Here is a 20,333-nt window from a genome sequence, read left to right as displayed (position 1 = left end):
TTGCCAACTATTGCTGAAACAGCACAGCCTACAGTGAGTACCAGGAATTCCTCCTCCCCAGAATGATTCCAGCAGCAATGTCACAAAAGCCCCAGGCCATTTGTTTTGTGTTTTGTTTTTGTGGTTAGACAAGATGCCAGAAAGTGTACAAATGCCTAGTTTGGGAGCACTTTAACTCACTGATATCACCAAATTAGCCAGCAGCCAGGAAAAAGCAAATCGTGGGAGCATGGGGAAACCATGTTGCACCCAGCAGACTGGGCGAAGATGGAAAAACCCTAACACCTACTGCTGGCAAAGATGTGGAGAAAAGTGTGTTTTCCTGCAGGGCTGGTAGAAATACAAATCATACCATGACCCTTCCAGAAACTAGTTTGGGGATACGCAATGAAATTAAAGGAGCACAGACCCTTTGACTCAGCAGCCCCATTCCTGAAACTTTATTCCTATGAATAAAAACTCTGGGAAACAACAAATGGCCATTGAGGGGAAAACTGCCTAAAAATTGTGGTCTAGAGTATCTAAACTTCTCCCCCACTCCTTCCCCTTTGATTCCCTCCCAGCCCATCCCCTGGGACCCTGGACAGGGAAGGGATGAGTCACCAGGACACAGGGCTGGCAGCGCCACGCTTAGAGCAGGCTGGTCTGGAAGGACAAAGGAGCGATATTTCCGGGATACGGAAATGCGGGAGAGAGACGTCGCTGCAGGAAACACTTGGCTGGGGCTCCGCCAAGCCAGGGCAGGGGGGTCAGCCCCACCAGGCTGCCCAGACAGGCTGGGACAGAGGCCCCAGGGAAGGAGGGATGTCCCTGACCCTGAGCCTACTGCCCAAGCAGCCCGGAGTCCTGGGGACACGGATGCCGGCTGGTCCCAGCAACAACAGGAGGCCTGATCTGGAGTTCCAGAGCCAGATGTTCCTGGGTTTGAATCTTGGCTCAGTCGATCTCACCCTCCATTTTCCCATCCAAGAAATGGGTGTGATAATAATAATTCTAAACTCTCTGGACCTTTGTCAGTCTCACCCATCCAGAACATCCCAGGATATACCATCCCTGGTTCGGCCTTTGCAGACTTGTACCTCAGTCTCTGCCTCTAGTATGGCTTCTGTGCTGCTCCAGAGGGGTCTTTCCATCACAGAATTCGGCCAAGTCCCTCTCCTGCTCACACACCTTCAGTGGCTCTCCATTACCCTTGGGATGGAGTCCAGCTCCTCAACCCTTTTGTGCCACATGCGCACACACACAGTGCAACCCTTGCCTCCAGCTGTCCTGAACATTCAATTCTCTTCTTAAAAACATACCAAGCTTTAATTTCTGCGGTGCACTCAGATGGGAATACCTTTATCTTGCCTGACAAACTCTTCTGTATGCAAGGCCCAGCTCCAGAGACCCCCTCCTCCAGGAAGCCTTCCTTGATGCTCCATGTACAGCCCTTGCTCCCCATTTGGGCCCGCCAGCCTCACCCCTCCCTCTTTGCAGCCCTGACCCTGAAGCTCTGACTCTCCCAGGCTGGTGGCTCCTTGGGGGCCGGGTGGGTGCTGAGCACCAGGCAGGCAGCAATTGGCAGATCGGGCCCCCTCCCTGACCCTGAGGTCCAGCAGCCAAGAGAGGCTCTGACTCTTTGGGGATTTCCTGCAACCTCTATAAATAACCCCCATGGCTGCTTCCCACAAACCACCTCACCCTTCTTGGAAAAAAGGTATTGTAGCCAAGGACCTCAGTCCAGCCATGCGCCAGAACCCCGGGGAAGGTGGGTGGGGCCCAGGCATCTTGCCCACAGCACATCCCCTTCCCCATCCCGGCCCAGGCCCTGCTCACCCCTCTTGGGAGCCCTTGGGACCCTCCCCACTCAAGCCCACTCCCATTGGACCCACATTATTGCTTCCCTTCACTGGGCATCAGTTTGTTTTTCTGAAAAATGAGCATCATAGAAATATCCATGGACTCAGCTCGTGGTATGACCCTTTCCCTCCAAGGGCCCCCCACTCAGGGCCACCCCAGCTTTTGAATTAGCAAACAGGTCACCCAATAGTGCATATTGCAGTAAAGCCTGTGAGAGAACAAGGGCAGGGGTCCCCTTTAGTTGGGCGGCTGGGGAATTCTGGGGGCCACCTATCAAACCTTTCATGCTCTCTGTCTGCCCTGCATGCCTCCCGCCTCTGCTCACATGTCCCCTGAAACTGGAGAGTTTCTGTCTTCACCACTGGAGGTGGAGATGATTTTCTGATTCTGGAAAAGGTCCTGACCCTATCTGAGACTCAGTTCACCTCTGCGAAGGGGAGTTAACCATTCACAGGCCACCAGGTGGGTGGGGAGGCCTGCATCCTTCATCGGTAGAACGCATCTCCTTTGTTAGGGCAAGGCGCCCTCTGCTGGTAGGTCCAGAACTCAGGCCCCCCCCAGGCCCCTCCTGTCCCCTCTCCCCTCTCTCAGTTGGCTCCAGCCACAATGGCCACCACAATGGCTGCCACACTGTTCCTTGAACACACCATGATGCTCCCACCTCAGGGCCTTTGCACATGTGGTGCCCTCTGCCTGGGACGCTCTCCTGAGACTCCTCCATCTGGCTTCCTTCCTTCAGATCTCAGCACAAATGTCCGCTCTGCAGGGCAGCCCACCCTCAGGTCCCTACCAGGTCAGATCTCCTTGTCATGAGCTCACACAGCAGCCGTCAGACCTCACTGTAATGCCTGCTGTTTCCCTTGGTGTTCCCAGTGTCCTGCTGTTGCCTCAGTGAACTCAAATTTGGAGTCAACCGAACCTGTGTGCAAACCTCAGAGCTGGAAGACCTCCAGCAAATAACTGCTCCCCTGAGCCTCAATTTCCTCATCTGTAACACTGGAACAAAACACCCACTACGTCATGCTGTTATGAGTATTCAATAAGATGATGTGTACAGTTCTGGCTCAGACTAGGTGCCTAATAAGTATTCACTGAGGGAGGGAGTGAATGAATAAAGACTGAGTTTGGAGAGCAAGGAAGGGCCCTGGATTCTGTAAATCACTTTTAGGATATAAGAAGCAAAATGTCAAGATTAATACTAAGAAAGGAACAGCAACTTGTAGAGCCATTAACATAATACAATTTATGTACAAAGCACAAGATGAAACATATATTTGATAAGTGCATCCATAAGTATGCAAACATGCAGAGAAAGTTCTGAAAAGACACATGTTAAGCCATGACCCTGTGAGAGGGGGTAAGGGAGATCTCTATGTTGAAACATTTCCAGATCACCTGAGTTTTTTACATTCCTTTGGTATTTGCGAAATAAATTAAAAACTATGAAACAAAGACCCCTGAGCTCCTCCTACCTTCCTCCCAATTCAGACTGCCCAGCATCCAGTGCCCAAAGGGACCTCCATTCAGTCCCACTCCAGGCCCTGAATCTCCAGCAAGCCCCTGCAGGGAATTCACACCCCCTGCTTCACCTCACCATTTAGGAATCGCGTTCTTCCTCGGGTGGATGAGCATCGCATTTGGCCTAAGCTGCTCCCAGATCACCCAAGGCTTCTGGCCATCCCCTCACTTGCCCACGCAGAAGTCCTGGAAAATGATGTCCAGGATCTCCTCAGTGCCTCCTCCACCTGTGAGGCGGGTCAAGTGCCCCCAGGCGACCCTCAGCGCCTCGGCCGCCAGGGCCAGGTCTCTGGCATGCTTGTAGTGGCCGAGGGCGTCCAGGCAGCCCTGGAGGTGATGCTGGTGCCTTGCTCGTGTCAGGAGTGGTGGGCCTGTGGATGGGTCCCCACACCTGGAAGAGATAAGAAACGTGGTCTCTCTCAACCTCTGCAACCCATTTGTACCCATTCTGCAGATACAGAAACTGAGGCTGAGTGGCAGGTACGTGCCCAAAGCCAGTGACTCATCCCCCACTTGAACTTGGGTCAGGGGAAGCTGGGGGTAGTGGGTTGAGAGGGGCTCACACTGCAGCCAGCTCTTTCTTCAGCACCTCCAGGAGGCCATGCAGCCCCGCACCGGTCAGGCACGACAGCAGCAGGTGGGGGGGCAGGTCAGGACAGGGACCTGGGCCCTCAGGGGGCAACAGATCTGACTTGTTCAGCACTAGCAGGAGGCGCGGGCTGCTCCCACTGGGGTTCCGGGTTCCCAGGGGGGCTACAACCGTGTCCAGAAAGTTGCAGCTGGAGGGAGAGGCCAGATTAGAGGCGTCCAGCATGGCCAGAACGAGGTCAGCCTGCTCCAGCCTGAGGAAGCAGAGAGAACCAATAAAGCAGTGACCCCAGAGGTAAGCAACTAAGGGCACAGGGCAGGGCAGAGAAGAGCACGAGGGGCAGGGGTAGAGCACCAGGGGGCGGTGCAGACCGCGAAGGGCTGTGCAGAGCGCAGGGGGCGGTGCAGAGCGCGAGGGGCGGGGCAGAGCCTAATCAGAAACAAATCACTGAAAGAGCTTAGCAGCCTTTTCTGGTTTAGGAAGAACGACAAACACAACAGGGAGAAAGGACAGAGGAAAGGCTCGCGTCCCCCTCTCACCGCCCTGCCCACCCACCTCTTGCGGGCACGCCGCACGCCCTCCTGTTCCACGGGCCCCACGCCCTCCCGCAACCCCGCTGTGTCGCTCAGCAGCACCGGGAACCCGGCCAGGTCCACTGGGGTCTCCAGCACGTCGCGAGTGGTTCCCGGCTCCGGGGACACGATGGACACAGGTTTCTGGCCTGGGTGGGGGTGGAAGAGGAAGGGGACGGGATGATGGGGCAAGGGAGCTCTCCCCTCAGGCTTCACCGCCTGGCTGGACGGAGCTTTCATCTATTCTAGCCCCTTCCCCAGACCTGAAAGCGCAATTCCCAGCTCCTGGTCACGACCCCGGCACTAGGCCCCGCCCCGGCCCCGGCCCCTGCCCACCTCCCACTTACTGAGCAGGTTCACCAGACTGCTCTTGCCCGCGTTGGGGGGTCCAGTGACCACTACGTGAGCCCCTGAACGGAGCCTCTGGCCTCGCCTCGCATCTCGTAGATGTGCGCCCAGTGCCACCTCCAGCTTCCGCACTTCTTTGTCCGCTGTGGGTAGGGGAAGGAAGGCAGAGGGGAGGGAGTGATGGGGCCCTTGGAGGCTGAGATGCCAGGTGTCTCCACTCCCCACCCCCAGGTGGACCCACCTTGCTCCAGGACACCCTCCTCCAGGTTGTCATCCTCGCCGAAGTCAATATAGGCCTCCACGTGGGCCAGAGCCTGGGCGGGAAGGGGAGAGTAGGTGGCGTGAGGACCCAAGAACCCACCGCCCAATTGGGCAAAATTTGCCGATTGACGGCTCCTAGGCCGGAAGCTTTAACGCAGGGATTTGGATGACAAATAGGTGGGGTGCTCCCATGTGGGGGATGGACAGGTTGGGTCTCTGAGGCAGGGAAGGCAAATGGGGGACTTGCCTTGGTGAGGGTCTCGGCCCAGCTGCGGCAGAGGTGGCCCAGCTCCCCGTCCAGCTGCCTCAGGGCCTGCCGCCTCTGCGACTCGGTTTCCGCGTGGATCAGATCGGCCAGCCCCTCCACCTCGGTCAGGCTCAGCTTCCCGTGGGCGAATGCCCGCTTGGTGAACTCACCCGCCTCCGCCGGCCGCAGCCCGGGCACACTGCCTGCGGGATGGCTCTGGGTCTTAAGCCCTCTGGTCCCCGCCCAGGCCCACTGGCAGAGCCAGGCCCGGAACCCAAGGCTGCAACTCACCCAGAGCCTCCAGGACGCCGCTCACCACGGCCGGGCCTCCATGCACGTGGAACTCCACGCAGTCCTCACCCGTAAAACTCTGGGGACCTAGTGTGGCACAGACGAGAGTCAGGAGGAGAGGATAGCCTGGGCCAACTCCGAGAGAGGGAAAACTGTCAAGGGAGCAACAGGAGGTTCTGGACCTGGGGTTCCTCACCTGGGAACCAGAGCACCAGCGCGCGGTCCAGCGGCTCCCCGGAGCGGGGGTCGCTGAGCAGGCGCAGGCTGGCCTTGCGGGCTGGGGGCAGGTTTCGGGGCTCCGTGAGTCTCCGAAGGGCGTGTCCGCTGGCGGGGCCGCTGGTCCGGATCACTGCGATGCCGCAGCGGCCTTGGCCCGAGCTTAGTGCGAAGATGGTGGCCCCGGGACCGGGGTCCAGGGCGCCGCTGCTCTGGCGCGTGCACAGTCTGGGAGAGGGGGCGAGTCAGCATATCCGAGAAACTTTGCCTCGGAGTGGCAGGTGGGTCGAGGGCTGTATGGTTGGGAGATGCCGCAAGTGGGGGTTCTGCGGCTGGGCGATGCGCAGATTGAAAGATCTGGGGGCTGGCCGGTGAACCAGTTAGTGAGAGCACAGCTTGTAACACCAAGGTCGAGGGTTCGGATACCCTTACCGGCCAGCCGCCAAAAAAAAAAAAAGAAATCTGAAGCCGGAGGGTGATCGGATTGTGAACTCTGAGGCAACAAGCTGATCCAGATCTGGGCTTTGCGGTAGGGGGGTGGACAGATTTGGGCTTGGAAGAACGCGATTGGTGGATCTGAACCAGGGAATTGAGCCTCCAGAACCCAGGGAGCGGGTTCGAAACCCTAGCAGAGCCCCACGCTGTCACACCCATTCCCCGGGTCTCCCCACCTGTGAGGCCAATGTGCCGCCCGGGTCGCCAGGCTCCACAGCCCCCGCCACATGGATGTACAACCTGTGATCCGCCTGCCCCACCTGCCTGCTAGAGATTTCAAGTCTGGGCAGGAGGCCCCGCCCACTCTGCGGCGTGACTGGTAACGTGCTCAACAATTCTCGGCTACCATTGAGCCCCTTAGGAGACGTACCGCCCACCGACTAAACATCTTTGTTTCCATTGGCTGGTGCAAGGGAAAGGGGGCGGAAGCTCCAGGGAGTGGGTGTAGCGAAATGATGTTCCCCCCGGCAACATTAGACCGAATTTTTAGCCTCCTAGGGCGGCGGGGACCCCAGACAATGTTAATGAGGGGTGGAAGAAGAGACAGGGATTGCAGAAGGCGGTGGAAATGACAGCGAGGAGAGGGTTCGAGTCCCGTATTTTCCATCTGGCCACTCCGTAGCCTTAGGCAAGCCACGGACCTATGCGCACTCAGTTTTGTGCCCAGGTTGCAAACCCATATGCCTCTCTGTGCCCAGGTTGAGACCGGAAGTTCAGAGCATCTCAGTGACTGCGAGGGATGAGTTCCGGGGAACCCACGCCCTGGCCAGCGTAAATCGTGCCCAAACTTCTAGGAAGAGTCCTTCTTGCTTTTCCTGGAACTCTCCAGCTTCTCTCCCCTCCCCAGCTTTCCCTCGGCCCCGGATGCCTTTCCTGGCCATCCTCAAGGCCCAGCTCCAGCATCCCCTCCTCCAGAGAGCCTTCCTGGAACCTCTTTCTGTCCAGGTCTGCACCTGCAGAGCCCAGTGTCTGGTCTGTCCCTGGCTCCCCGAAAGCCAGAAAAGGGAGGCTTGGGAGTTACTTTCAGGTTAACTCGGGACAGCGCTGAACCGCGGGATAAAGCGCTGAGGGTGGAATTCCAGGCTCCGGCTGGGCGGGGTCTCTGGGAGCACCTTCGCAGGCCAATTTTCTGGTTCTTGACCAGAGCGGGCGGGCAGTGCACCTGCTCTTTGGGAAAAAAATCTGTTGGAAAGGCAAGAGTTCTAATCCCCCCATGCTCCGCCCTGCTCTATTTTTTCATCTGTAAAATAGAAACAAACGACGGCATTCTCCATCTCCGCTGGTTCCATCTGTAGCAAGTATACACCGAGCGCCTACTGTGTGCCGGGCATTGAGAACCAGATTGGGCCACGACCCTCGCTGGGCTCTCAGTTTAACGAAGTGGACTGCTCAGGATGGCCAGGGCTTGGGGTTCCAGACAAAATTCAGGACGCCCAGTTAAATGTGAATTTAAAATAAACAGCTGGCCGGTTGGCTCAGTTGGTTAGAGCGCGGTATTTATCACACCAAAGTCAAGGGTTAGGATCCCCGTACCGGCCAGCCGCCAAAAAAATAAAATAAACAATGAATACTCAGTGGGTTAGAGCGTAGTGCTGATAACAGCAAGGTCCAGGGTTTGATCCCTGTACTGGCCAGCGACCAAAAACGTAAAATAAAATAAACAATTAATAACGTTTTAGTATGACTGTGTCTCATGTAATATTTGAGAAATACTAAACATTTATTTGTTTATCTGAAATTTACATCTAATTAGGAAGACTGTATTTTTGCTCTATCGGATCCTCTCTGAGCAGGTTACTCCCTCCTGAAGGGACCTAGGGTTAACCGGTCGAAGAGAGCGTGAAGAGTAGCCTAGGCAGCTGAACGGCACCTGCAAAAGCTCAGAGGCAGGACCTGCTATAATTATTTATTCGCATACCTCCTGTTCTGGCTGAAGTTATTGTTATCAGGAATCTTCCCCCATCATCACCGGACACGCCCCCTCCCACGTCCTGCCATAGTCAAATCACGCCCATCTCAGATTCCAAACAGCGCCTCCGAACTCCGGGGTTTGCATATGGGGAAACCGGGGCTCCGAGACAGAGACCAGGAGGCGGTGAGGGCGTGGTGGGAGGGATTCCGAGTTGGAGAATGCAACATCGGTGCGGGCGGGGACGAGCACCACAGAGCGAGGTGGGCGGGCGAGAAGGGAACCCAGAAAACAACACGGGCGGAGACAAGAACCAGAGAGCGAGGCGGGAGGGCTAAGAGGAGAACCAGAGAGTGACGAGTTCCCGGGTGGGAAGGAGAATCGAGGTTCGGCTCGGGCGGAGACGAGAAGCAGCGCTCGGGTTCGCGAGGACGGCGGCCGGCGCGGGCGGGCGCGGCCTTTGTCTCCTCCTCCCGCGCGCTCGGCGGCTGCACCTGCCCCATGAGCCCGCGGCCCCCCGGCGCCTGGGCCGCCTGCAGCCTGTGACCTGACTTGTCCTCGCCATGGCCGAGGTCCCCTCAAGCGCTGGGGGCACGTCCCTGGAGGGCGAGCGTGGCAAGAGGCCCCCGCCGGAGGGCGAGCCTGCAGCCCCGGCGTCCGGAGTTCTGGGTATGTGTGGGGCGGCTGGACCGGACAGGGTTGAGGTGCCCGAGGTGCGCGCGTCGGCTGGACCGGGAGGATTGGGGTCAGACGTCCCGGGCCTGGTGTCCGACCAAGGGGCGGGCTCCTCCCAGCACTGCGGCTGCGGCCCGGCGGGCGGGGCTGGGACCGTACAGCGGGCGGGGGTCCCGGCTCGGAGACACGGACACGCCCCTCCGAGAGCCCTGTCGTGGGGCTGAGCCCAGCCACCCTGGGGCTGCCGGATCGCGGCGGGACAGGGATGCACTTGAGAGAGCCTCTCGGCGGAGGGTACAGAATCCCACGGACCAGGGTTCGAATCCCAGCGCAGCTGCGTGACCTTGGGCGCGTGACTTAAACGCTCCGGGCCTCAGTGTCCTCACCTGTGAAATGGGGGTAACAATCACACCCGGTTCATGGGGCTGCTGGAAGGACGCGCTGTCATGATGTGGTGAAGCCTCAGGGCTGCTAATGAGCTCCCCATCGATTGTGGGTTTGGAGGCGGAGCTGGGCCTCAAGAATGAGTAAGATTTGTAAGGGAAGACCTGGAGGAAGGGCGTTCCTGGAGGAGGGCCAGGCTGGTGCAAGGACGTGGACGGAGGAACACACGCCAAAACTGGAGGCTGGGGCCTGGGTCCCCGAGTGGCCTGACCCCAGCCTGCCACGCCACCCCCCAGATAAGCTTTTCGGGAAGCGGCTCCTGCAGGCAGGTCGCTACCTGGTGTCCCACAAGGCGTGGATGAAGACGGTGCCCACAGAGAACTGCGACGTGCTGATGACCTTCCCAGGTAAACCCCCCCCCCCCCCACACACACACACCAATGCCCGCTCTCCTGAGCTCGACTTCCCAAGGCAGGAATAGGTAGGAGGCCCTCAGCCTCCTCTTAGCAAGAGCCATCGGTCCCTGTGCCCCTTGGCAGACACGACCGATGACCACACGCTGCTATGGCTGCTGAACCACATCCGCGTGGGCATTCCGGAGCTCATCGTGCAAGTCCGCCACCACCGCCACACGCGTGCCTATGCCTTCTTTGTCACCGCCACGTATGAGAGGCGAGTCTCCTGTCCCTGGCCTCTCGCTAACTCTGCCACCTGGCTCCCTGCTCTTCCAAGCGCCAACCATGCTACCCTGCCCTTGTCCCAAGAGGCCGCAGGTTCATCATCGTTAGCTCCAGGATGGTGAGCCGGGGCCTCCCTCATGTACCACCTCTCCTGCCCTCCCTGTAGCCTACTCCGGGGCGCCGACGAGCTGGGTCTGCGCAAGGCCGTGAAGGCTGAGTTCGGCGGGGGCACCCGTGGCTTCTCCTGTGAGGAGGACTTCATCTACGAGAATGTGGAGAGCGAGCTGCGCTTCTTCACCTCCCAGGTGAGGCCGGCCCCGGGCCCCGCCTGTGTCCCAGGCCCGTGAGGCCCTCGGGCTGCCGCTCCTCGGGCTCACGCCCTCTCCCCCGCAGGAGCGCCAGAGCATCATCCGCTTCTGGCTGCAGAACCTGCGTGCCAAGCAGGGCGAGGCACTGCACAACGTGCGCTTCCTGGAGGACCAGCCAATCAGTGAGCAAGGCGGGGCCAACACTCCAATCACAAGCCGGAGAGTTGGGTGGGGCTCTAAGGGGACAGCCTATCGGGTCAGGAGGGTGGGGCCTAGCTCCAACCAGTCAAGGGTTAGCGAAGAGTTGGGTAACCAATGAGCTGAAGGGGCGTGGCCTTAGCAGTTGGGGCCAGACCAATGAGCCGAGGAGGCGTGGCCTTAGCAAAGGGGTGGGGCTTGTCCCCCTTTCCCCCCAGGCTCTTTTCTGGGTCTGGGATAAAGTGGGGCAGGACAATAGACAGAGTTCCGTGTATTGTGTGGCGCCGCCCAGGGCCTCAGTTTCCTTTCCAGGAAACCAGCCAACCAACTTGTACTACTTCTCAGATGTTTGGGGCCACAAGCTGAGGCCAAATAGCTTTATTTAAAATTAGGGTTCCCCATCAGGATGCTACCCTCCCAGTTCTCTTCATCCGTCCACCCAGAATTCCTCCCCTGGGAAGAGCCTCTGTGGATTTAAGAGCAGATGAAAAGCTGTGACTTGGGTTTCAACCAACGGGGCCTGGCCAGGTTGCGTGCACTGTGGAGGGGCAGGGGTCACCTGTGCTCGTCCCCCCACAGTCCCTGAGCTGGCGGCCCGTGGGATCATCCAGCAGGTGTTCCCAGTCCATGAGCAGCGCATCCTAAACCGCCTCATGAAGTCATGGGTGCAAGCTGTGTGTGAAAACCAGCCTCTAGGTGCGGCCTGGGTTGGGGGACAGGTGGGGGGGTCCCATGAAGCAGGCAGGACATGACTAAGACCCCCTGTCCCTTAGCAGATGACATCTGCGACTACTTTGGTGTGAAGATTGCCATGTACTTCGCCTGGCTGGGCTTCTACACGTCAGCAATGGTATACCCGGCTGTCTTTGGCTCTGTCCTGTACACATTCACAGAAGCCGATCAGGTACTGAGTGGGGGCTGGGAAGGGGCTGGGGTCCCCAAGGTGCCCTCCTCCCTGGGCAAGCCCAGACAATGGCTCAACTGTCCTCTACCACCCACAGACAAGCCGGGATGTGTCCTGTGTGGTCTTTGCTCTCTTCAATGTGATCTGGTCAACGCTGTTCTTAGAGGAGTGGAAACGGAGGGGGGCAGAGCTGGCCTACAAGTGGGGGACACTAGACACACCCGGGGAAGCCATGGAGGAGCCACGCCCCCAATTCAGGGTCAGTTGGGGGCTGAGTCCAGGGACGAAGAGAATGAGGTAAAGGAGAGAGAGCACACTGGGTGGGGGGCACTGTAGGAGCAAAGGCAGGAGATGTGAAATAGGGCTGCTACATAGAAGAGGGTGTGCTGAGCTGAGGGAGCGGGAAGGGTGCACTAGGTGGGGGCACCGAGAGAGCAAAGGGGCAGCAGAGGGAAACTGAGATCTGAGGCTCAGGAAGGGCATGGGAAGCAGAGGTGGCTCCTTGGGTCTCATGCTGGGCCTGGCCCCTGCCCTGCCAGGGGGTGCGACGCATCAGCCCCGTGACACAGGCCGAGGAGTTCTACTACCCGCCCTGGAAACGGCTGCTCTTCCAGCTGCTTGTGAGCCTCCCCCTGTGCCTGACGTGCCTCGTCTGTGTCTTCCTGCTCATGCTTGGCTGCTTCCAGCTGCAGGTGACCCCCGCCCCCGGCCTTTTCCTGACCGGCAACCACCTGCCCAGCTCCACCTCAAGCCAAGCCTGCCATGAGGGTGAGCCATGAACTCCCTGCCCCCACAGGAGCTGGTGCTGAGCGTGAAGGGGCTGCCCCGTCTTGCCCGCTTCCTGCCCAAGGTGGTGCTGGCCCTGCTGGTCAGCGTGAGTGCCGAGGGCTACAAGAAGCTCGCCATCTGGCTCAACGACATGGGTACGCCCTGCCAAGGGAAGTCCCGCTGCCTGCCCTAGGGAGAAAGGTCCCCACTGCCCCAAGGAGTCTCTGCTGCCCTCCGTGGGCCAGGGCTGCTCCCTCACTCAGTCCCTCGGCCCCTAGAGAATTACCGGCTGGAGAGTGCCTATGAGAAACATCTCATCATCAAGGTCGTCTTGGTGAGTGGCTGACAGCAGGCGGGGCCTGTGGGGGGGACAGCAAGGGCACCCAGGAACGGAATGGGGGCCACAGGTTGACAGCCCACTTGCCTGCCTCCTGCAGTTCCAGTTCGTCAACTCATACCTGAGTCTCTTCTACATTGGCTTCTACCTCAAGGACATGGATCGCCTGAAAGAGGTGAGACTTCCGCACGAGTGATAGTGTCGTCTGCCCCCATCGTGGTCAGCGGGGGTCTGATCTGGCTCAAGGGGTCCACGGGCTCTCCAGCCCCTCCCCCCCTCCTCCATCCTTCTCTCCTCTCTGTCCATCTGTGCATCCTCTTTCTGTCTGTCCCCTCCATCTGTCTGTCCACCTGTCCATCGGTCCCTCCACAGCTCCTGCTCGTCCTGTCCCTGTCCCAGAGCCTCGAGCGGCAGCTGCAGGCAGTACTGGTCCCGCTCGTGGCCCTGCGTTTCCGCCTGCTCCTCCTCTCCCTCCGGGGCCTCCTGCTGGTGGCCCGGGCCAAAGTATGGGCAGGTGGCAAGCCCGTGAGGCCTTGCCAGGGTGGGCAGCGTGGTTGTGCTGGGGACCAGGCATGCCGAGCTGAGGGGGCATGTTCAGAGGGTATTGGGACTCTCCTGGCCAAACCCAAGCAGTGTAGGGTTCACGTGACCCCGGGCGCTGGCTGAGCCCGTGGCAGGGTGGAGATGTGCCATGCCTGCCTGGAAGATCAGCTAGGATTGCTATGGTGTGCTGGGCTGTGGTTTGTGTGGTAGGTGAATGGTGGCTGAGTGCTGGGGCCAATGTGTCCAGGCACATCCAAAGGGGTGGGGTTAGGAATCAGGTTCAGCATGTATGTCTGGGCACATGCTCCAGGAAGGTGCCCTGGGAGGGTGGGTGCCCTGTTCCAGCAGCCTGTCCCAGTGCCCAGGGCCCTGCCTGCTCCCACGAGGTCTCTCTCCACCCCCTCCCTGCCTCCAGATGCTGGCCACATTGCTGATTACCCGCCAGTTCCTGCAGAACATGCGTGAGGTCCTGCAGCCACATCTGTACCGGGGGCTGGGCCGTGGCGAGCTCAGCCTGCGGGCCTTCGGGGAGCTGGCTCGTGCCGTGCTTGGCCTGCTGAGCCTCCGGCGCCCTGCGCCCCAACGACTTGAACCCCAGGCTGATGAGTGTGTTGGCAGTGGCAGTGGGGGGGGCCGCAGGTGTCTTAGCGGGGGCTGCGGGGCACCTGAGGAGGAGGAGGAGGTGACGGTGGAGCGGCGGCCTGCAGGGGAAGGCGGGGAGGTGGGGGACGGGCCTCGGGGGGGTGAGGAGGAGGACGAGGAGGAGGAGGAGGACGAGGAGGAGGAGGATGAGGAGGAGGGTGAGGAAGGCAGCCTCCTGGACTGTGGGCTCCGGCTAAAGAAGGTCAGCTTCGCCGAGCGGGGGGCCAGGCGGCATCTGCCGAGCCCAAGCCCAGAGGCCCTCTTGGAGGAGGGGAGCCCCACCATGGTGGAGAAAGGGCTGGAACCAGGCATGTTCACCTTGGCCGAGGAAGACGATGAGGCAGAGGGGGCTCCCCGCAGCCCTGAGCAGGAGCCCCCAGCCATCCTGCTCCGCCGGGCCGGGGGTGAGGGCCGAGACCAGGGGCCTGATGGGGGCCCGGACCCAGAGCCCAGCTCCAGCGACTCAGCCCAGAGGCAGAGGCGGCAAAACCGGTCATCTTGGATTGACCCTCCTGAAGAGGCACACTCGCCCCAGCTCACCCAGGCGGAGGTGGAGAGCTGTATGAAGAAGTACGAGGTGAGGAGGGAGCTTGAGGGCAGAGGCAGGACCCTTAGTGGGGGCAGGGTGCAGAGTCCGAGGATGGAAGCGGTTGGAGGGGCTAGCGGGGCCCTTGCTGTGCTCAGGAACCTGCAGGAGGCAGAGGCCCAGCTGGATGGAGGAGGCCTCTAGAGAGGCTCTGGGTCCATGCAGGATAATCTGCGGGAGACAGCTTGATAGAGGAAGGTGGACGGAGGGCAGGAGCATCCTGGTCTGACGCCCAGGTGGCCACCTGCCCACCCACAGGACACGTTCCAGGACTACCAGGAGATGTTTGTGCAGTTCGGCTACGTTGTGCTGTTCTCATCTGCCTTCCCCCTGGCTGCACTGTGTGCCCTGGTTAACAACCTCATCGAGATCCGCAGCGATGCCTTCAAGCTGTGCACGGGGCTGCAGCGGCCCTTCGGCCAGCGCGTTGAGAGCATTGGCCAGTGGCAGGTGGGGGGAGGCCATGGGCTCTGAGCCAAGGCCCAGAGAGAGCCGGGGTCCAGCGGGAGGGGCTAGGGGCCTGGGGAGGCCAGCAAGACCCTGCCTCAGGCCCCCTGCCACCCTGCAGAAGGTGATGGAAGCCATGGGCGTCCTGGCGATCGTGGTCAACTGCTACCTAATTGGCCAGTGTGGGCAGCTACAGCGCCTCTTCCCTTGGCTGAGCCCAGAGGCAGCCATCGTGTCCGTGGTGGTGCTTGAGGTGGGGCTGGTGGCTGGGCAGGGGGAGCTGGGTGGCGGGAGGGTATCCCCAGAGCCTGCAGCATCCTCTCCTTCCCCCCAGCACTTCGCTCTGCTTCTCAAGTACCTCATCCACGTGGCCATCCCTGACATCCCGGGCTGGGTGGCCGAGGAGATGGCCAAGCTGGAGTACCAGCGCCGAGAGGCCTTCAAGGTACATGGGCCAGGGCTGAGCTCAGTTTACCCACTCAGCAGGGCTTCACTGGTAGCAAACCTCAGATATACACCACCAGTTTCTTAGCATTAGGGCAAACACAGATGGCACAGAGCCTGATATTATAATCAGTGTTATAACACCAAGGTCAAAGGTTCAGATCCCCAAACCGGCCAGCTGCCAAAAAAAATAATAATCACTGCTCACAATGGGCTCCTTCTGGAGTACTGGTGGCATCAGCACCTGGCTGGCACTCGAGAACATGGAGGCATCCGCCAGCTGCCCTGACAGCCTCCCGTTCGGGGCCAAGGACGTGGCAGATGCTTCCTAGAAGCCCAGGCTTTTCCATGTTGCTCGGAAAGCTGCAGGCTGGGCCAAGGAGCTCCTGGTGCCTTCCAGTGGAACTTTCCTGGATGATGGAAATGTTCTGTATCTACACTGCCCATAGCTGCAGGTGGCGAATGAGCGCTTTGAAATAGGGCTGGTTTGACTGAGAAACTTAATTTTTATTTTATTGGATTTTTTATTTTTTTTTGGAGGGGGGAAACTGGCCAGTACAGGAATAGCACCCTAGACCTTGGTGTTGTCAGCACCACGTTCTGATCAACTGAGCTGACCGGCCAGTCCTCGGGTTTTAATTAAGGTAAATTTACACTGGCAAAGCCATGTGTGGCTACTGGCTGCAGGACTGGATAGTGTGGACTCTAGTCGGCTCTAGTCATGGCTCCATCTCTTGCTGATTCTCTGCAAATCTGGGCACCAGTTGAGGCCTAGTATTTATTTACATTCTCCTAATTCCTAAGGCATTGTCTGATACATGCCGGGGACAGAGTTGGTGGCCAGTGAACGTTTGCTTTTATCTCAGTCCCCAGACAGCCCCAGCGTGGGTCCGGGGATCTGGTGCCCAATAAGTGTTTGGATCTCTCCCCACTTCCGCAGAGAGCCCTGGCGTGGGCCCACCTCAGCCGGCGCCCACTCATGCACCCCCTCTTCCCAGTCCCGTAATGGCTCGGCTCTGCCCGCAGAGACACGAGCGCCAGGCCCAGCACCGCTACCAGCAGCAGCAGCGGCGGCGGCGGGAGGAGGAGGAACGCCAGCGCCACGCAGAGCACCACGCCCGGAGGGAGCGTGACGCCAGCGGCCGGGAGGAGACTCGGGCCGAGAGCTCCGGGCAGGACCCCGCTGCGTCCGAGAAGGCCTCTGCCAAGGCCAAGGGCAGCGGGACGGGCAGCCACGGGACCGAGCGGCCCAAGCGCCCAGGCTCCCTGCTGGCGCCCAACAACGTCATGAAGCTGAAGCAGATCATCCCACTGCAGAGCAAGTTCTTGTCGTCGGGCACTGCGCCCTCACCGGCCGCCATGGGGACCGGCCCCTCCACCCGGCCACCCCCCGCCCAGTCGCCCACAGGCAGTGACACCCGCCTGCCAGCCTTCCTCAGTTTCAAGTTCCTCAAGTCACCTGAGACCCGGCGGGACCCCGAACGCAGCCACTCGCCGCCCAAGGCCTTCCATGCTGGCAAGCTCTTCCCCTTCGGTGGGGCCCGAGCTGATGCCGGGTCCAACGGGGCAGGAGGGCAGGCCCGAGCGGACGGGGCCCCTGGCGGTGGCAGCAGCCGACCCCAGAGGAGTGGGCCAGCAGACGAAGCCTCAGCTGAGGAGCTGGAAGCCCCCCGGCCTGAAGAGGAAGGCTCAGGTCATAAGCTTTAACTCGGGGGTGGGGACACCCGGCCTGGCTTTGGGGCAGGGGTGGGGTGGCCAGGCCTGGGTAGAGGGGCTGAAGGGGACAGAGGAGGCCCGGTCTCTGGTACCAGTTGGGGACCTAGGTCCATGGGACATAGAGCCTCTCAGTCAAAGCCTACTCAGTCTCTCCAGAACCCTCAAGGGTCTGGAGCCCTGTGCCTGACCCTCCTCACCCCAGGGAGGGACGCCAAAGCCCCCTATCACAGTGCCCCTCCCAGGGTGCCCCCTACCATGCTCCGGTGCCAAGAGAGGTGAGGGAGGCACTTTCACAACTGGCCCACCCTCTCCTGCCCCCACCAGACCCCACACCCAGCTCACTCTGGGGGAACTGGACCCCCCCAGGCCTCTATGCAAATCCCCACCCTGCAGACCAGCTGTCCTGGAAGGACTTCCTTGGAGGTGCGGGCTAGGGCTGCCCACCGGGGAGCTTGGGATGCTCGGCCACAGGCTGCACCCACATTTGTGCTGAGCAGAGGCACAGCCTCACCCCGTGGCCCCTGCCACCTTGCCCGCCCCAACCCCAGCCCTGGGTCCAGCAGCCCAATCCCCAGGGAGCCCAGAAGGTAGCAGCTGCAGCACAAGGGACATAGGTCAGAAGCCAGAGGGTCTTCCTCAGTCTGTCCTATTCCCCATGACTGGGAGGGGCTGGTGCCGAGGCAGGGGATGCACCCAAAGACAGCCAGGGGAAACACCCACCCTGGTCTCTGATCAGAAGCAATAAGGCCCTCCATGTGCCTGGAAGCCCGGGAGGTAGGCGGGCGGGGGCGGCATCCCCCCAGAATGGCCCCTCTCACCTCCGCAGGGACAGCGCTGGCCCCCGTGGGCACCCCTGCCCTCCGCAATCGCAGCAGCAGGAGCCCCGCACCACCACCGCCAAGACCACTGCCCCAGCCCCCGACGCCACCCGCCGGCTGCTGGCAGTGGGACGGGCCATGGGGCTGCGCGGGCGAGAGCATCGCCCCCCGCCAGACCCCACTCACCGCTGAGTGCCCTCCTTGTGTCCTCGCCGGGCCCCCGCCTGCCCCTCAGCCCCTGCCAGGGGATACCAGCTTCTACAGCCTCCCACCCCCACCGCTGCTGCCCACCTCAGAGCCCGCCGAGTCCCCGGTGCCTCCACCCAGCCCCAGCCCCAGCCCGCAGGCCGTGTGCTGGCCCAGTGGCCGGCATTAGTGCCGCCTGCCCCGCCTCTGTTCTCTCATATGCAATATCAGTCCTTATGGGGGTGGTCAGCCAGGACGTGCGCCTCAGCCCCCCATGGCCCCCAGCGTTGGCCACCCCTTCTAGGGCGGGCCCCCCATCTGCCGTTTTCCTTTTGACCAAGACGGGGGACACAAAGGAAACCTGAAAAACCAACAGACAACACACACCCAGAAGAGGCGATTATTTATTTGTTTTTAATTTATTTTGTCATATTTTTGTAAAACGGCAGAAATGCAATAAAAAGTATATTTCAACAGTGCCCAAGGTCAGAGCAGTGGAAAGGGGCTTGGGGGGACCCAGGGACTTGGGGTCCAGGGTGGGCGCTCCTGCTACTCCTGGCACAAGCTGGTTTGACCCTTGGGTCCCAAAAACTGGGTCTCAGGGCCACAGATGGAAAACTCCAGGCTGCACTGCCTCTGAGCTGGCCCAGATCTGGGGGCTGACTTCGGCCCAGAGCCCTTGGGAGGAGCCACAGGGCCTCGGTCCCTGGCTTCAGCCACCGAGATGAAGGAGGAAATCTCAAAGTGCTGAGAGGATCCAACAGTTTGGGCACTGGGCTTGGGTCCTGAATAGATGTCAGCCTTGAAGGGGGGATGGGGGATGACACAGTCCTCCAAGCTGTGCCCAGGGGGTAGGGTGGGGGTGGGAAAGGCGGCATCTTCTGACCTTCTGGTGCACCTGCCTCCCAGCATGCCATCTGGGGAGGCAGAGACAGCGGAAAGAACCTGGGACATGAAAATGGGAAGGCACCTGGCGCCTGAGCAACGCCCCCCCGCCTTGCAATCCCAAAGTCAAGATATTGAGAGGATGGTGTTTTGGGGGTACCTCAGAACAGACATGAGACGGCTTCAAGGAGCAGCCAGGATGTCCCACTGTGGTACAGATGTCAGACCCAAGTCACTGGGACTCTTCACTGTGATTCGGGGATGGGAATGTGACCAGACTGTCCACATCTAATGGCTATGGGCTCAGAGCCCGACATGGCCACGAGGGCCAGAGGGACGGGCTGAGAGAGCGCGTGAGAAGGAGCGCTGGGGGATGTGGAGGAGTGCAAAGGCATAGAGGTGTGGGAAGGCAGAGTCTGCGGTGAGGGGAAAGCGGAGTCAGAGGGACCCCAAAGGCAGAGGCTGGCTCGGGGGCCTGGGCTCCCCCGCAAGGGCAGTGGGAGCCATGGAGAGTATGTGCGTAGAGACAGGACACAACAGGCCCATGAGTTCTGGGGGAAGACCACAAGGGGTCCTAGGACCCCCCCCCCACCAGAGGGCCGAGGCAGAAGACAGAAGAAGCACCTGCCTGGCGGTCATAGCTGAGCCACGGGTAGACAGCAGCAGCAGGAGACAGGACCCAGCCCCTCAAAGGGGGAAATTAGGGCCAGAGAGGCCCGGGCAAAGCGAAGGGAAGGGCAGGGTGCCGCCTGCTCCCCCTCTGCTCTCTGGCCTTTGAAGCAGAAGTCCCACCACCTCAGTCACTAACAAACAGATGACATGAGCCTACCAGGGTCAGACTAAGCCCTAGAGCTGGGGGTTCCCACCTAGTCTCTGAGCCTCCAGGGAGCTCAGCCTGCCCCAGCATGACCACGGTCAAGCTGGCCTTTCCTGGGCACCTGCCCTGAGACTGCAGGGACCCTACAATATGCACACCCATGGTGTGCATGCCATCAGGAGATAGGAGGCACAGTCCCTTGGCCCCAGGGCACAGCTGGGCTGGGGCTGGCTCAGCCGCACCTGTGCACAACAGGAGCTGGTCTGGAACTGTCCACCCCCCGGAGAGCTGGGCAGCCCAGGACGGCAAGGTCTGGCTCAAGCAGGGTCCTCCACAGTGATCATCTGGGGTGGGCAACCCCTCCCTAGCCTGGTGTCTCCTCTAGCTCTTTGGCCCAATCCCTTACCAGCCCCAATGCCCGTAATACTCAGCTCTCAAAACTGCGGCCCCTATTCAGGACGGATGGCGGGGAGAAGCAGTGCTCTCCTTGCCCCACGAGCCTTCTGCCCAGCACCCGTAAGCCCCAATGTCAGCCCCAACCCAGCCCAGCTGACAGAGGAGGAGCCCCTGTGAGGGGCCAAGGGACGAGCCACCCAACAGGAGCCAGCACTCAGTACACTTCCTCTGACCCAGGGACACTTGAGGCCAGACCACCTGGGTTGGCTACATCTGCCAAATGCAACCTCTGGAGGCCCTGAGACAGACCT

The 20,333-nt window shown here is 60.3% G+C and overlaps 2 protein-coding genes across 4 annotated transcripts; one reads left to right on the top strand and one right to left on the bottom strand.

Annotated features, from left to right (window-relative positions):
* Positions 1 to 3,070: 3,070 nt before the first annotated feature.
* Positions 3,071 to 6,678, bottom strand: GTPBP3 (GTP binding protein 3, mitochondrial). Of its 3 annotated transcripts, none has more exons than XM_063111285.1 (9): positions 6,556 to 6,678; positions 5,865 to 6,112; positions 5,669 to 5,755; positions 5,378 to 5,580; positions 5,111 to 5,183; positions 4,869 to 5,012; positions 4,505 to 4,670; positions 3,924 to 4,202; positions 3,071 to 3,751 (listed from the first exon to the last, which is right to left on the bottom strand). In XM_063111285.1, exons 1-9 carry the CDS (start codon positions 6,606 to 6,608, stop codon positions 3,526 to 3,528), a joined length of 1,479 nt encoding a protein of 492 aa, XP_062967355.1. In that variant the 5' UTR covers positions 6,609 to 6,678; the 3' UTR covers positions 3,071 to 3,525. The 3 variants fall into 3 exon arrangements, with proteins under 3 accessions (XP_062967355.1, XP_062967356.1, XP_062967357.1); XM_063111286.1 differs by having other exon boundaries at positions 3,924 to 4,139; XM_063111287.1 differs by lacking the exon at positions 3,924 to 4,202.
* Positions 6,679 to 8,601: 1,923 nt separating this feature from the next.
* Positions 8,602 to 18,397, top strand: ANO8 (anoctamin 8). The gene is made up of 18 exons (XM_063110178.1): positions 8,602 to 8,957; positions 9,644 to 9,754; positions 9,887 to 10,019; positions 10,194 to 10,332; positions 10,421 to 10,517; positions 11,113 to 11,229; positions 11,310 to 11,437; positions 11,535 to 11,696; positions 11,977 to 12,129; positions 12,234 to 12,360; positions 12,484 to 12,539; positions 12,643 to 12,717; positions 13,501 to 14,304; positions 14,572 to 14,763; positions 14,882 to 15,013; positions 15,095 to 15,205; positions 16,231 to 16,897; positions 17,747 to 18,397. The coding sequence occupies exons 1-18, from the start codon at positions 8,852 to 8,854 to the stop codon at positions 18,112 to 18,114; spliced, it is 3,678 nt and encodes a 1,225-aa protein (XP_062966248.1). The 5' UTR covers positions 8,602 to 8,851; the 3' UTR covers positions 18,115 to 18,397.
* Positions 18,398 to 20,333: the final 1,936 nt, after the last annotated feature.

Source organism: Cynocephalus volans, chromosome 10 (genome assembly GCF_027409185.1).
Source record: "Cynocephalus volans isolate mCynVol1 chromosome 10, mCynVol1.pri, whole genome shotgun sequence".
NCBI classification, from domain to species: domain Eukaryota; kingdom Metazoa; phylum Chordata; class Mammalia; order Dermoptera; family Cynocephalidae; genus Cynocephalus; species Cynocephalus volans.
This window is presented reverse-complemented; position numbering and strand designations above follow the sequence as displayed.

What these genes read in the sequence shown, in the direction of transcription:
- GTPBP3 (XM_063111285.1), bottom strand. Translation starts at nt 6,608, where the DNA reads ATGTGGCGGGGGCTGTGGAGCCTGGCGACCCGGGCGGCACATTGGCCT. An exon ending in GGAGGGTGTCCTGGAGCAAG is followed by an intron (nt 5,013 to 5,110) that starts GTGGGTCCACCT and finishes CCCTACCCACAG; the next exon opens with CGGACAAAGAAGTGCGGAAG. An exon ending in GTGCGGCGTGCCCGCAAGAG is followed by an intron (nt 4,203 to 4,504) that starts GTGGGTGGGCAG and finishes CTGCTTCCTCAG; the next exon opens with GCTGGAGCAGGCTGACCTCG.
- ANO8 (XM_063110178.1), top strand. Translation starts at nt 8,852, where the DNA reads ATGGCCGAGGTCCCCTCAAGCGCTGGGGGCACGTCCCTGGAGGGCGAG. An exon ending in CCTGGAGGACCAGCCAATCA is followed by an intron (nt 10,518 to 11,112) that starts GTGAGCAAGGCG and finishes GTCCCCCCACAG; the next exon opens with TCCCTGAGCTGGCGGCCCGT. An exon ending in GCTGTATGAAGAAGTACGAG is followed by an intron (nt 14,305 to 14,571) that starts GTGAGGAGGGAG and finishes GCCCACCCACAG; the next exon opens with GACACGTTCCAGGACTACCA.